This window comes from Caretta caretta, chromosome 3 (genome assembly GCF_965140235.1).
Source record: "Caretta caretta isolate rCarCar2 chromosome 3, rCarCar1.hap1, whole genome shotgun sequence".
Classification (NCBI taxonomy): domain Eukaryota; kingdom Metazoa; phylum Chordata; order Testudines; family Cheloniidae; genus Caretta; species Caretta caretta.
Genome location: NC_134208.1, coordinates 56,668,959 through 56,683,723, shown reverse-complemented (window position 1 = coordinate 56,683,723; position 14,765 = coordinate 56,668,959). Strand labels below are relative to the sequence as shown.

The 14,765-nt window shown below is 37.8% G+C and overlaps 1 protein-coding gene across 10 annotated transcripts in view; it reads right to left on the bottom strand.

The window, feature by feature from the left end:
• FAM135A (family with sequence similarity 135 member A) overlaps nt 1-14,765 on the bottom strand; it is a 140,046-nt gene that overhangs the window by 64,857 nt on the left and 60,424 nt on the right. For 8 of the 10 annotated variants that reach the window (XR_012667589.1, XM_048845998.2, XM_075126516.1 and 5 more), the window contains exons 5-9: nt 11,827-11,966; nt 11,660-11,730; nt 11,001-11,174; nt 6,122-6,248; nt 2,985-3,138 (exon numbers count right to left, since the gene is read on the bottom strand). Coding sequence is in view for 8 of the 10 variants with exons in the window: in XM_048845998.2 (XP_048701955.2) it covers nt 2,985-3,138; nt 6,122-6,248; nt 11,001-11,174; nt 11,660-11,730; nt 11,827-11,966 (666 nt within the window). In the remaining 2 variants the exon portion in view is untranslated. Of the gene's footprint in view, nt 1-2,984; nt 3,139-3,655; nt 3,747-6,121; nt 6,249-11,000; nt 11,175-11,659; nt 11,731-11,826; nt 11,967-14,765 lie in introns of those variants that run through there. The other 2 variants (XM_048846002.2, XM_048846003.2) reach the window with 2 other exon arrangements.

Genomic DNA, 14,765 nt, shown 5'->3' with positions numbered 1-14,765 from the left:
CAAAATTAAAGCAAGATAAAGACATTTTATTTAAAACAAAGGGTAACAATACTTTTTATGAGATTTAAAAAGGATTTGGGATTTTTTCCCAAAAAAGCCTATTTGAATCTCAGATATAAAATATACTTTACCGTGTAAAAACTCAAGATAAATAGTAACAACAAATGGCAAAAATAAAACATGTAATATAGAATGTGAAAATCTAGTGTGCAGGGTTTTTTTGTTTATTTTTACAGAAGTGCAGTTGTCTCTGATTATTGCTAGTTTTTAAAGAAAACTGTCCTTGTTCTTAGCTATCAGTATTGGTTATTTTCCAGAAGCAAAAGTGAATAATATTAGAAATGTTAGTATCTGTATAAACAGCTTTAGTCACTGTTGTCATATAAACAGTCCAGATCTAAGCATATACAACATAACAGAAATAACAAAAAAAAATTCACAGATAAGAAAAAAAAGGATATGAGCATACTAAACTGTAAAGATTGAGAAAAAAATTAAAATATAGAAAATGTTATCAATAAATGTACAGTATATATAGAAGATGAGTCAATTTTCAAAGCACTAAATATATTATTTTTGATTATTTTGGTTCAAACTTGCAGAATCTCAAGGTAAATTAAAAAGAAAAGGAGGACTTGTGGCACCTTAGGGACTAACAAATTTATTTGAGCATAAGTTTTCGTGAGCTACAGCTCACTTCATCAGAATGCATCCAAAGCTTATGCTCAAATAAATTTGTTAGTCTCTAAGGTGCCACAAGTCCTCCTTTTCTTTTTGTGGATACAGACTAACACAGCTGCTCCTCTAAAAGGTAAATTAAGATTCTGAAAGTAAGTATGAGCCCAACCCACTTAAGACTATGGGAATCTTTCCACTGACTTCAAAGGGACTTGGATGATACTTTACAGTTGTATTATTCAAATCCCGGTTTCTATTTTATTACATATTTTTTATTTTATACGATGTATTAGGGAATTGAAGAAAAAGCTGTGATTCATTCAGAAGTTCAATCTGGAGTTTCAATTAAATAATTTTGGTATTCTAAGCATATCTTTACGTAAAGAGTAAAACTAATAGATACTATTTGGCACATAAGGCGTTTTCTTGCTAAAAGCTGAGTTATTCACATAAAAAGGGTGTTCCCCACCACAGGAGGATTAAAGTAATTGGCACACAATATACTTTGTACTGTGACTAAAAGCACTGCTCCTGTTCTTGATGATAGAAAGCCTAGTTTCTCGTGTAAATGGTACTTTAATAAATATAAATTTTTATGCAGAAAAAAAGACACCATATCAAACAGATTACAGTAGAACCTCAGAGTTACAAATACCATGGGGATGGAGGTTGTCCGTAACTCTGAAATGGTCATAACTCTGAACAAAATGTTATGGTTGTGCTTTCCAAAGTTTACAACTGAACATTGACTTAATACAGCTTTGAAACTTTACTATGCAGAAGAAAAATGCTGCTTTCCTCTGTGTGTGTGTGTTAGTTTAACACAGTACTGTACTGTGTTTCCTTTTTTTTTTTCCTTTTGTCTCTGCTGCTGCCTGATTGCGTACTTCCGGTTCCAAATGAAGTGTGTGGCTGACCCATCAGTTCATAACTTTGTTGTTTGTAACTCTGAGGTTCTACTGTATTTATGGGGTATTCCTCATATTAATAAATTTTTTTCTTTCATTTTTTGCCAACACTTTTCATGTCTCAAAGTCCTGCATGGTAAATGCCTACTGATTACTCATCCTATAATGTTAAAAGACAAAGCAAATTAACAGTAGTGGAAATGTTAACCCCTATCAAATAACATACTCATGGATTCCAAAATGCCCTTCCCCCTTTTTTTTTAAAAAGCCAAAAAGTTTTAATGTTCAACACAAACGTGCTTGATGTAAACTCTAGTGGTCCTTGAGAATGCCAATGCATTATCCCTTTACACCTATGCCATCTTTTTGGTTGCACAACTCAAAACTGACATTAGCTTAGTACTAATCCTGCATGTTAGAGTAGGTCTACACTTAAAATGCTACAGCATAGACATTGCCTACATCGATGGGAGAGGATCTCCCATTGGCACAGGTAATCTCCCTCCCTGAGAGGGACCTACTCACTCTATCTACACTGGAGGTTAGGTCAGTATAGCTATGTCTCTCACGGGTATGGATTTTTCACACCCCTGAGAGACAAAGATATACTAAAGTAAATTCCGATTGCAGAACAGACTTATTAGAAGAACTATATTTTTAAGCAATATTTCCTTAGCTCCATCTGCAAAAGGTGGCTGATTCAAAATATGTTCTCTAACTGTTCAATTTTAATCATGATGAGAAAGTGGCTACTCTCAAAACTAAACTTAATCTTACTGACTGTTCAGTTACATAGATTTAGTCCACAGCGTAATCTGTTCTTCCAAAGTCTCAGATAATTAATATTATGTCAATTTAAGAGCATCCAGCCTTTAAAAAACAAAAAATTGACTGAGAAATAATTTCTTCTTGAGGCCTTATTTTCAAGTTTTCCCCATGATGTTCTTTTCAAATAAAAACTTACAGCATTTAGATTTTGTTTTTAGAATCAAACTTTAAACTTATTTATGTACAACAATCACATTTCCTTACAGCATGCACATAGGCATAATACAGTATTTAGACTAAGGTGGGGATTTGCTTCAAATATTTTTAGTACTAATGTATTGATTTGAAAAAGCTATAAGAAAATAATTTAAGATCCTGTAAAGCCAGTTTGTTAATCTTATTAACTTGATGGCAGTGTTTTTTGTTATATTTTTGATCATTACTAAAAGACTCATTTCAATTCCAGTAGTAAAATAGCAGGTGCACAACAGGTACAAGGTATAAGATTAACTATATTTCAATCTAGAAGAAAGGAGAGAAAACAGGCCTTTCTAAGGAGCACAGCAAGAAGACAGAAAATATCTTTGTGATAGAGAATAAAAGTGATTTATTTTATTGTGTTCAGCATACCCAGTTCTATTCGGTGTGAGGAGGGGAGCTCCTTTGCTATCAGGATGAAATAGCTGTGTAACCCTTTAAATGCAAGCAGCAAACTGGCACAAAGTGTGTAGTGGAGATTGTAGGCGTGATTCAGGAAGGACTCCGCAATCACAAAACTGCAACCCTAAAAAAGGATTAGTATACATATTAATTACATACTATAAAATTGCATTAACAGAATAACTAAAAAGATGTTCTATAGATCATCCTCCACCCCAAACTCATCTGAAACAAACTCATCCCTAGCCCTGCAATGTCCACTTGAGTGCCATCTCACAAAAAAGATAAATACAATAAATTAGTGCAGTCAAGTGATTAAAAAAATTAACCATGATTAATTGTACTGCTAATTAATAATAGAATACCATATATATAATTTTTTTGGATGTTTTCCACATTTTCAAATATATTGATTTAAATTACAACATGTAACACAAAATGTACAGTACTCACTTTATATTTATTTTATTATAAATATTTGCACTGTAAACAACAAAAGAAATAGTATTTTTCAATTCACTTACTACAAGTATTGTAATGCAATCTCTTTATCAATTTGTAAGCGCAATTTACAAATATAGAATTATGTAAAAAAAATAACTGAATTCAAAAATAAAACCATGTAAAACTTTAGAACTTACAAGTCCACTCAATCCTGCTTCTTGTTTGGCCAATCGCTCAGACAAACAAGTTTGTTTACATTTGCAGGAGATAATGCTGCCCGCTTCTTGTTTACAATGTCACCTGAAAGTGAGAACAGACGTTTGCATGGCACTGTTGTAACTGGCGTTGCAAGATATTTACGTGCCTGACTTGCTAAAGATTCATATGACCCTTCATGGTTCAACCACGCTTGTTGGATCATATAAAGAAGTTCTGTATTAAAATTACAAATGAGTTTGATTCCCCAGAGTTTAAATTCCAGGGTATTATTAATTAAGAGGTCTCTTGGTTTTTGATATTGTTTCTCTCCCTCTATGTGTGAAACTTGCAAGCTGCTAATTGTATTAGTACATTTCTAAGACAGAGTCTGTTCTAAAGCAATTCTTTGTAACAACAAATACTCAGAGAGAGACTCAAAGCAATACTCTGTAACAACAGAAACAGCACACAGAGACTTCCCGCCCTTTTGTTGTATTCATCTCGCTTTGTTAACAATTGTGATTAAAACAGAGATAGAGGATGTGTGTGGATAATAACTGAATGACCAGGGAGGTGCCAGCCTAGGAATCCAGTGTCCATCAGCTGAAGAAGGCATCAAGTGGAAATAACCAGAGGACCCCCGGAGGGCAGACTGGAATCCACCCACCAGCCTCAAGAATGGAAGAATCAAAGAACAAGATAACATCTGACAGCACGGAGCCGTCAGGAATGTGCCATCTGCTGATTGATTTAGCAACAGCATGATGAAGCAATTCCCATAGACTGGCATAGGAAGAAATTCCTATAAAAATGGACTCTAGAAAGTGAGAACTTTGGGGTCTCATTCTGCAAACCAACTTCCAGGAGCATCAGATGTGCATCTGACAAGGCCCTGCTCCCTCCTCATGTCTAGGCCACCTGGCCAGTGGCTTGGCATGAGCAACTCTAAGGCTGGTAACTATGATAACAACCTTGCAGAACCTGTGTGTGTGTGTGTGTGTGTGTGTGTATATGAATGAATGTGTGAATAAATATGAGATTGAATGGAATGTTATAGCTATAACTAACTGCTTACTATGATTCTTTCTGTATTCACAATAAATGTGGTATTTTGCCTTTTTCCCTTTAATAAGATGCTGCTGGTTTTTATTTTATTAGTATAACACACTGACGATGGGTTCTGCTTGATAACGATCCAAAGCAGTGCAGACCAACACATGTTCATTTTCATCATATGAGTCAGATGCCACCAGCAGAAGGCTGATTATCCTTTTTGGTGGTTCGGGTTCTGTAGTTTTCACATCGGAGTGTTGCTCTTTTAAGACTTCTGAAAGCATGTTTCACACCCCATCCCAATCAGATTTTGGAAGGCACTTCAGATTCTTAAACCTTGGGTCAAGTGATGTAGCTATCTTTAGAAATCTCACATTGGTACCTTATATTCTGTCAAATGTGCAGTGAAAGTGTACTTTAAATGAAGAACATGTGGGGTCATCATCTGAGACTGCTATAACATGAAATATATGGCAGAAAGCGGGCAAAACAGAGAACATAAGACATACAATTCTCCACCAAGGAGTTCAGTCACAAACTTAATTAATGATTTATTTTTTAATGAGCATCATCAGCATGGAAGCATGTCCTCTGGAATGGTGGCTGAAGCATGAAGGGACATACGAATGTTTAGAATATCTGGCACATAAACATCTTGCAATGCCGGCTATAAAAATGCCATGAGAATATCTGTTCTCACTTTCAGATGACATTGTAAATAAGAAGCGGGCAGCATTATCTCCCGTAAATGTAAATAAACCTGTTTCTCTTAGCGATTGGCTGAACAACAAGTAGGACTGAGTGGACTTGTAGGCTCTAAAGTTTTATTGTTTTGTTTTTGAGTGCAGTTATGTAACCAAAAAAATCTACATTTGTAAGTTGTGCGTTCATGATAAAGAGATGCACTGTGGTACTTGTATGAAGTGAACAGAAAAATACTATTTCTTTTGTTTATCATTTTTACACTGCAAATATCTGTAATAAAAATAATATAAAGTGAGTACTGTACACTTTGTATTCTGTGTTGTAATTGAAATAAAAAAATTTGAAAATGTAGAAAAAACCAAAATATTTAATAAATTTCAATTGGTATTCTATTGTTTACCAGTGCAATTAAAACTGCAAATAATGGCAATTAATTTTTTAAACTGTGATTAATTTTTTTGAGTTAATCACATGAGTTAACTGCAATTAATCAACAGCCCTATACTAAATATTTTAAGTTTTCTATAAAAGGGAACTTGAAACATACATCGTAGTCCTTTGTTAAAGTTCTTCCCTTTACATCATGTCACTAGGCATAGTAAAGTGCCTTTAATTAAGTTTGCCCTTCGATACCATTAATTCAAAAAGAATTATTACCTAATAAACATCAGAAATATTATAAATAAAATAATCGATAATATTCTTACATCTGCTGATAATTGTTTTGTGTAGTTATTGCCGAAGACCACACTTTCAAGAGTAGGAATCACAGTGTCCCTGTTCTGTGCTGGTGTGTTCCTGTTTAACCAAGTATTCTTCACTGGACGAGGAAAGCTGCCAGAACCATTTAAAAATAGAGAAAAATATCCACTTGATTATAAACACAAAGTGAACCTAATGCATGTAATAAGGAGTGTGTGCCACAATTATTTATCATAGTAGTAGACATTCTTAACACAAATCACTTGTGTTTTTAATGAAAGTCAGAGGGAATCAAGATGTTCAGGTAATTACTGGTTTTGAGTCCCTTCTTACAACAACTGCAAAGCTTGTTTGTTGAAAATTTCTTGAAAAGTATTAAAAAGGACACCTTGGATGATCAGATTTTTAAAAGGATTTAAAAATATTTCTGGGTGAACTGGTAACATTCTGCTCCAATGACGACTGTAGCAACATGAAAATTACTACTTCGTTTTAGTGTCTCTTTTCACATTTTACTGAGTTGATATATAAAGTTAAATTGCTCCATTCACTCACTATTGTCAGAGCCAAAACTGGGAAGAAAAATTTTCACATACAGAACACCAGCAAATCCAAAATTTTTGCCAGTATTGTATAAAGGTGCCATGGAAGAATATTACCCTGATTCTCTGAAGACATCATACATACAAATAAGAACAGTTTTTGCTAGCAAACATGAAATTTGTGTACCATAGCTAAGGCAGCTTAAATAATAAATTCACCTTCCTGTAATATCATTTTGCGGACTGACATTTACATGTGCACTTTGCGCACTGGAACTCACGAGAAAGAGTTCAGGGAAAGAGAAGGAGCTGACATGGAGTATTTGAAGATTCAGAAGGAAAGCAAAGAAACATACTTTAAAGAAAAATTGGTGTTTAAATAACAAAATCAATATTACTAGTGTAATGCTGTTTGTTTTTCCACCCACCACACTTATTTTTGATGTGTTCTGTAAACATAAAAATTAGTGATTTTTCCCCCACCCCCATATGAGGAACAGTTTAAGAGAACTTAGGAAAGGTGTTTGAATACAGAGTCTATTGACTCCTACAAATTTAGGAGACTAGGCAAAAGATGACCAATAAAAAGGCAGGGCAGATGTTAATGCCACTGTGACAGTGACAAGAACCTTAAAAGAAAAAGGCCAGAAACAAGGTCAAGGGCAGCAATGACGGCAACTGCAAGTGTGCTAATTGCAGCTACTGCAGGCATCTCCTTGTCTATTGGCTGTTAACCATAGTCAGCAGCTAATCCTTTTGGCTTCTGCTGTTGAACCAAATAGTCTTCTTCTAGTAATTCCCCACTAGTAGATGAGCCACCACTTTCTCCGACTAGTATGTAGCATAAACTGCTGTATTGCAAGAGAAAGTGTATTAGTCACCTATTAAGGTCAAAAACATTGACATAATATATTTACTTAAAGAACTGCATAAAAATGAGCTTCAACAGTGTTTCTGAGTTAGTCCCAGACTCAACACCATTGTTGACTTGTACTGTAAAACTAATAAAGCAGATGTAGTCAGTGTCACAGACAGAATGTATATTCTAAAAAGGAGACAGGTAAAAGAAGGATGATTTTGTCATTAAGATGCTGCTCTGAGATTTTGGTCATCTGGGTTCAATTCCCAAGCTCTGTCGCAGACTTTCTGTGAGAGCTGGTCACTAAGGCTATGTCTACACTGCACACCATGGGTGCCAGAGAGCAGGGTAAAGTAACTCCTCACTTACGGTCGTCCCGCTTAATGTTGTTACGTCGCTGATCAATTAAGGAACATGCTCGTTTAAAGTTGTGCAACGCTCCCTTATAACATTGTTTGGCTGCCGCCTGCTTTGTCCACTGCTTGCAGGAAGAGCAGCCCGTTGCAGCTAGCTAGTGGGGGCTTGGAACCAGGGTGGGCTGGCAGCCCCCCATCAGCTCCCCTAAGTTCCCTTTGTGGCAGCCGCCCAGCAGGCTATCAATTGCCAGGCAGTTCTGGTGTCCCTCCAACCACTGCCGTGTGCTGCTCCTGCCCCCTGCCTTGAAGCTGCTCCCAGGAGCCTCCTGTTTGCTGTGCAAGGGGTGTGGGGGAAGAGGGGTGCTGATGTCAGAGTGTCCCTCTCCCCCTGCTCCTCGACCCCATCTCCACAGAGCGGCGGGGAGGACACGACAGGGCTCAGGACAGAGGGAGCTTACTGGCAGCAGCTGCGGTCTCAACTTGCTGATCTACTTAAAAAGGCAGTGTACTTGGAGTGGGGTCAGAGTACTTAAAAGATCAATGTGCGTGTCTCTCTCTCTCACACACACACACACACACACACACGGTGTGTGTCTCTGTCTCACACACACATGCACCACCCGGCACTCTGGAAAGTGGAGGGAGTGATGTGTTCCAGTGGGATAGCGTGGGTTCTTCATCTGCTTCAGTTTCCTCAGGGAATGTTTGTGGCCACTGCCATGCATCTATTATGTTTCCTCCCTCCATTCCATTTAATATAGCCTCACACTCTACTGCATTGTAGAGTGTGAGGCTATATTAACAACAAGGTGTTAACCCTTGAGGGCTCAGCCGAGTGCTAGTTCATCATTTAGCAGCAAGGCATTCCCTGGAAATATCCCACCCTCTGACTTCACCAGCTCAACCAAGCTTCACAATCATCATTACTGTGTACACTATTAAACTGTTTGTTTAAAACATATACTCTGTGTGTGTGTGTGTGTGTGTGTGTGTGTGTGTATGTATGTATATATGTATGTATGTTTTTGTCTGGTGAAAAAAAATTCCCTGGAACCAAATCCCCTCATTTACATTAATTCTTATGGGAAAATTGGATTCGCTTAACATCGTTTTGCTTAAAGTATCATTTTCAGGAACGTAACTATAACATTAAGCGAGGAGTTACTGTATTTGTAGCTACATGCCAGAATGAAAAACAAGCTGCATCCACACTGTGGCTTGTAGCTACACAAGCTGGGAAAGGTCTCTGGCAATGGGGAGGTAGCAGGGGAAGGGTCTGGCAGTCCCTGAAGCAGAGAAAGGATCTGGAAGCAGGGAGCTGTCAGAGCCTTTCCCCAACACAAAGAGAGACTCTGGCAGTGGGGAAAGGCTCCCACAGTGGGGAAGAAGCAGGATACTACATAGCTAAATATAGCAGGGTACACAGAAGAGGCACTGCTTGAGGGTATAGAGAACCATGTAGGGTACATACCCGAAGGTGTGTCTTTACTCACACAAGCAGTGCCTCACTGTCTACATTGCTATTTACAACCATTCTAGAGGGACATGCAGAGTATGTACTCTACACATTGCTGTAAAGAGTGTGCAGTATAGACATACCCTTAATGTTTCTTTCCCCAGTTCTGATCTTTGTAATGGCAGGGAAAACAATACTTTATTTCTAAATAGGCAAGACAAAGGGTGAGAGATAGTCTCTTAAAATGTATATGTACAGCATCAAGCACAATAAGACCCTGCTCTCATTTGGGACATCTAGGTACTTCTGTAATACAAATAATAAATATTCATATAAAACCATGCAGTAGGTTCTCTTACTGCAATAATGGTAAAAGCTGCTCAGTTGAGTCCTATTTTTGTTGTTGAGTCACATTAGTACAAATGTAGAATATAAATGTAGGCTACAGAGCACGATATTGCCTATTTGTGTGTGGGGGGGAAGAGGAATAGATGGTTATTTTCTTAATTTGGCATTATTCGTTTAGTTTGCATAAATATATATACTACTTTAAAAAAAGGTTTGTTTGTAGGTTTTTCCATTGCTGCAGACAACCTCATACAACGCTTTTAAAGCTCCATCAATTAGATTACTGCAATGTAAGTTTCATATGGGCACGTAAATACAAGAAAGAAACTCTTAAAATAAACACTTTAACACATACTGGTAAGGCCATCAGAAAGGTACCAGTAGAGCATACCACCAAATACATGATCACTCCAAACCCTGCTAGAATGAAAATGTACAAGCCCACATACTCCCTTATTCATTATTCTTCAATCTCTTCCTGCAAAAAATAATTACAGCATAACACTGTGGGGGGAAAAAGTGGTGTTACTCTACCAAGCTCTGTCCACAAACTAAGCTCCTCCATTCAGGACAAAATGAAGTATCACATGCAGTAAACTATGCTCAAATTCATAACAGGGTTATCCCTCTTCTTTCTGGCATATCCTTTGATAATCTATGTAATAGTTAAAGCTTATGTGGATAGTGTCATCACTATGCTCCAGAGTTAAAAATGCATTTAAATAATCAATGGAAGTTTACTCAGCTACTTTTTCAAGCTGCCTGTACACTCAAAAGACGCTGCCATACTGGTTATACTGTGTTCACATTATATAGCTTTTCTTCACATCTACAAAGGATAGAGATGTCATAAAAAAAATGAAAGCAGATTCTGGAGTACAAAGTGTAGAAATCAGGAAAGAGTACTATCTCAACAAACCGTTGAGAGTCAGCTCAGTTCAACCCAGGGATAAAAAAAATAAATAAAATGAATAGAGATCACCTCACCCTAACTACAGATTGTATGAACACTAGCATAGGGTGATATTGCTTGCTGTCTACTTCTTTTCTCTTGGGTGTATTCAATTATTGCAGTTATCTGTCTTTTACCACCTGCACTCCTTTTATTCTACATAAACTAGAACTCAGAATTTTACAGTTTTAAGGAAAAAAACAAAAAAAAAATCACCAAAACAGCTTCTAATGTAAAACATCATAAAGCACAATACGTCATATACATAAACTTTACTCTAAGTATTACATCCATTCTCACCAAAATTCTCACATAAATTACAATAACTAATAATCCAATATATTAATTGAAACTTATTAATGGGATATTACCTTATCAATGGCTGGTGTAGAGCAACCAAAGAAGCATGGATTGTAACAGATATGACAGAGAGGTGGAAGTAATCAAACATAACATTGACGTAGTGATGAAGGCCCTGGTGTAAGCTAAAGTGCAACTTTAAAGTTCGGCTACTAATTAGTTGCAGTGTGCTCAGATCATCTGGCCTTGGGGGGGAAAAAAAAATAGTGTAATTACTGGAACAATGTTTTAAGTCATCCAATAATAAAATCCCCAATACAAGAAACAGCAACCCATTATTTAAACACCACAAGGCCATAGCCATATTGGTCTTCAATAACTTTAATATATAAAATATAGTATTGTTTTATACTATATCATGTATAAATATAATTACATCTCTAAAAGGGAACAGCAGGATGGATAGGTAAACAACAAGGAATCTCTCCTAAACCCAGTAATTAAAGTCTGCAACCTGTCTCAAGAGATTAACTGGATTTTTTTGCCCACACAAATAAACTTCTAATATATGAATAGCGGAATAAAATAAAATAAATTAAGCATTCTAGATTTTAAAAATGTTTCAGCAATATTTTGTATGTACGATGTTATAATTTTAATCTCAATTTTAAAAAAGCAGTTAACAGGCATTTCAATTATTTAATAAAATTTGTATTATTTTTAAATTTACGAATAATCTGTGTCTGTGAAGTGTAGATCTAAGGATAGCAGGAAATTCATTTCATTAAGGGATTCTTCAATCTGAAAAGGAGTTAAAAACATGACAATTATGTTCAGTATTTTGCAAATTATGCCTAAAGGATCTGAATAGTTAAATATACTTGAATGGCAGATTACCTTCCGTTCATCTAAGAGCATTTTAATTTTGAAGATCATAACATCATTCACAGAAACCTCCTCATTTTTGTAAAGAATTTGGAACGTTTTACTGCAAATTACATTGTCATGGACTGAAGCTGGAAAGGCAAGATCAGCACCTGAAAATCAAGCAGACACAGAAGTTTTAAAAGAATACAATGCAGATAATGAAAATATTATTTTGTTCTACTTTGAAATCTATTATTATTTTACAGTATCCAAATGTATGCTAGACACCATACAGCAGCCAAAGTCCCAATCTCGAAGAATTTCTATCTAATTTCAGATATGATGCAATGAAGTGAGCCAATAAAACCAGGGAGAGGAGACACTGCAGGAAGAATAGCGGGTTACAGCAGTTAGATTACAGAGTTACTGAGCAAAGGTGTAACACAGTGCAGTCAGATTTTTTTTAAAGAAATATTATATATATATATATATATATATATACACACACACACACATATAAATATATATAACGTAACATGCAAGTGTATTTGTTGCTTCATTTCTTGTGGCACTGGCTTAGAAGTGATTCTTCGGGAGTGATTTAAAATGAGAAGAGGGCAGTTAAATATATTACTTCCTCTTTGTTCCCATATAAGATCCAATAGTCTCATGCTTTTTTAAAAAAAATTGGAAATCAAACGAACAGTACAGTTAAATTCTTCAATCATATACAAATATGTAACTACTGATCAAAAAGGTGGTGGATTAAGGACCCTACATTATTTTTGCCTAACAAATAAACGAAATAAGGTAGTGAAATGTAATGATGAGAAGCACACTGAGATTTCCTGCATCTTCAAAACAATGATACATAGAACTTTTCATCTCCATATTGTTTTACAAACTTTAAGTAATCAGTCCTCTTAGCATCGTGTGAAACAGTTACATATTACCCACATTTTAGAGTTGGCAAAATTCAGGCAGAGATTAACTGACTTGACCAAAGCCACCGAGTGAATCAGTGGATGATCTGGAATTAGAACATAGGTGTCCTTGGCCTCCAATTCTTGCACGTTATTCTGACAACATTACATCACATTCAAGCCTTGTATTTGTTCAATATGGCACATTTACTTTAAGGACAGGATGGACTGAAGAAAAGGAGTGAACAGAAATATGGCAAGAATGGTTAGAGAAGTGGAGAGACTGACTTGACAGGAAAGATTTAAAAAATTGTGTAAGTAATGACTAGTCTACAAATATTTGAAGGGTGTGACCACCAGAATGTAGAGGATTCATCCAGCAAACAGAAGAGGTTTAGCTAGGAGTAAATGAGATACAATTTTAAAAGCAAATATTTACTGACAGTGAAATGCATTAGCCTACTGAATAATGTCCAAGGAAATACACTTAAAACTAGAGTAGGCAAAATAAGAGTAAGAGCACTACTATGCAGTATATACTATACTATAAGGAACAATCCTCAACGGGCAGACAGGGCAATATCCTAATAGATGTTTTCCACTTCTAGATTCTGTAAGTGTGGCAGACAATGCCCTTCTATAATCCTCATAACATTTTAGTTTTGCCTTTTGCAATCTATCAGGAACTAGAAGCAAATATAAGTATTAGTTCATTGGAGTGTTTTTAATCTACATACTCAGGTTATATTTATGATTGCTATGAGCGCTATCCAACTCAAATTCAAGTTCTCTGTCTCCAGCCATGCAAGCTCTCTGCATGCCTCTTGGACTAAACAGCTATACAAGCTGCATCCTGTCAATCCCAAGGGATAGTCACTTTTGACAATGACTTCACAATGAGTCACATTTTCAGCTTGACAGAGCTGCCCAAATCTTGTCCCTTTTATATACTACACCAGTCCAGAATGGTATAGGAGAATGACGCTGAGGATGCACTGAGCTCACATGAGTTTGGAGGTGAGAAAGAATAGATTCTTTCAAGGCAGACCAGCAGTCAGCAAAGAAGAATCTTTAAAGTCCACATGTGGACAAACACAATGTAGTACCATGAGCACTCCCTCGTGGCCCAAAGTCACTTTCACTGGGCAGGGGGTTGAGGTGCAGGAGGGGGTATGGGCTCTGGGCTGAGGCCAAGGGGTTTGGAGTGTGGGAGGGGGCTTAGGGTTTAGCCTGGGGTTGGGGTGCTGGCTCTGGGAGGGAGTTTGGTGCAGGAGGGGACTCAGGGCTGGGTTACAGGAGGGGGTGCAGATTCTGGGAGGGAGTTTGGGTGCGGGAGGGGATTCAGGACTGGGGTAGAGGGTTGGGGTGCAGGAGGGGTTCAGGATGCAGGCTCCGGCTGTGAGGTGCTTACCTCGGGTGGCCCCTGGAAGCGGTGGCATGTCCAGCAGCAGCTCCTAGGCTCAGGGGCAGCCAGGCAGCTCTGCACGCTGCCCCCGCCCACAGGCGCCGGCCCCGCAACTTCCATTGGCTGTGGTTTCCTGTTCCCAGCCATTGGGAGCTGTGAGTCGATGCTGGGAGTGGGGGTTTCGTGCAGAGACTCCCTGGGCCCGCCTGTGCCAAGGGGCCACAGGGACAAGCTGGCCACTTCCGGGAGCCGCACGGAGTCAGGGCAGGTAGGGAGCCTGCCTTAGCCCCGCTGCGCTGCCAGACTTTTAGCAAGCTAAAATCTCCCCAATTGGCTTCAGTAGCCTCTGGGAGATCGAGCCCAGCCCCAGCTGCGCTGGCCAGATCAGCCCCAGCCCCAGCGGCGCCAGCCAGCCCTTTGATCCGTCAACCGCTTAAACAAATTTTTTTAATTGTTTAAACGGTTAACTTTTAAAATGATATTTACATCCCTACTTCCCCGTACCTCTTGTCTGGAGTTTATCCTTCTCCAGATGCCTTTTCAGACATGCCATTGCAGTCTCAGCCCTGCTCCTTGGGCAGGGTCTCATGTGGTTCCCTGCCTGGAGAGCTTTCTCCTGAACTTCCACAGCTTACTGTCAG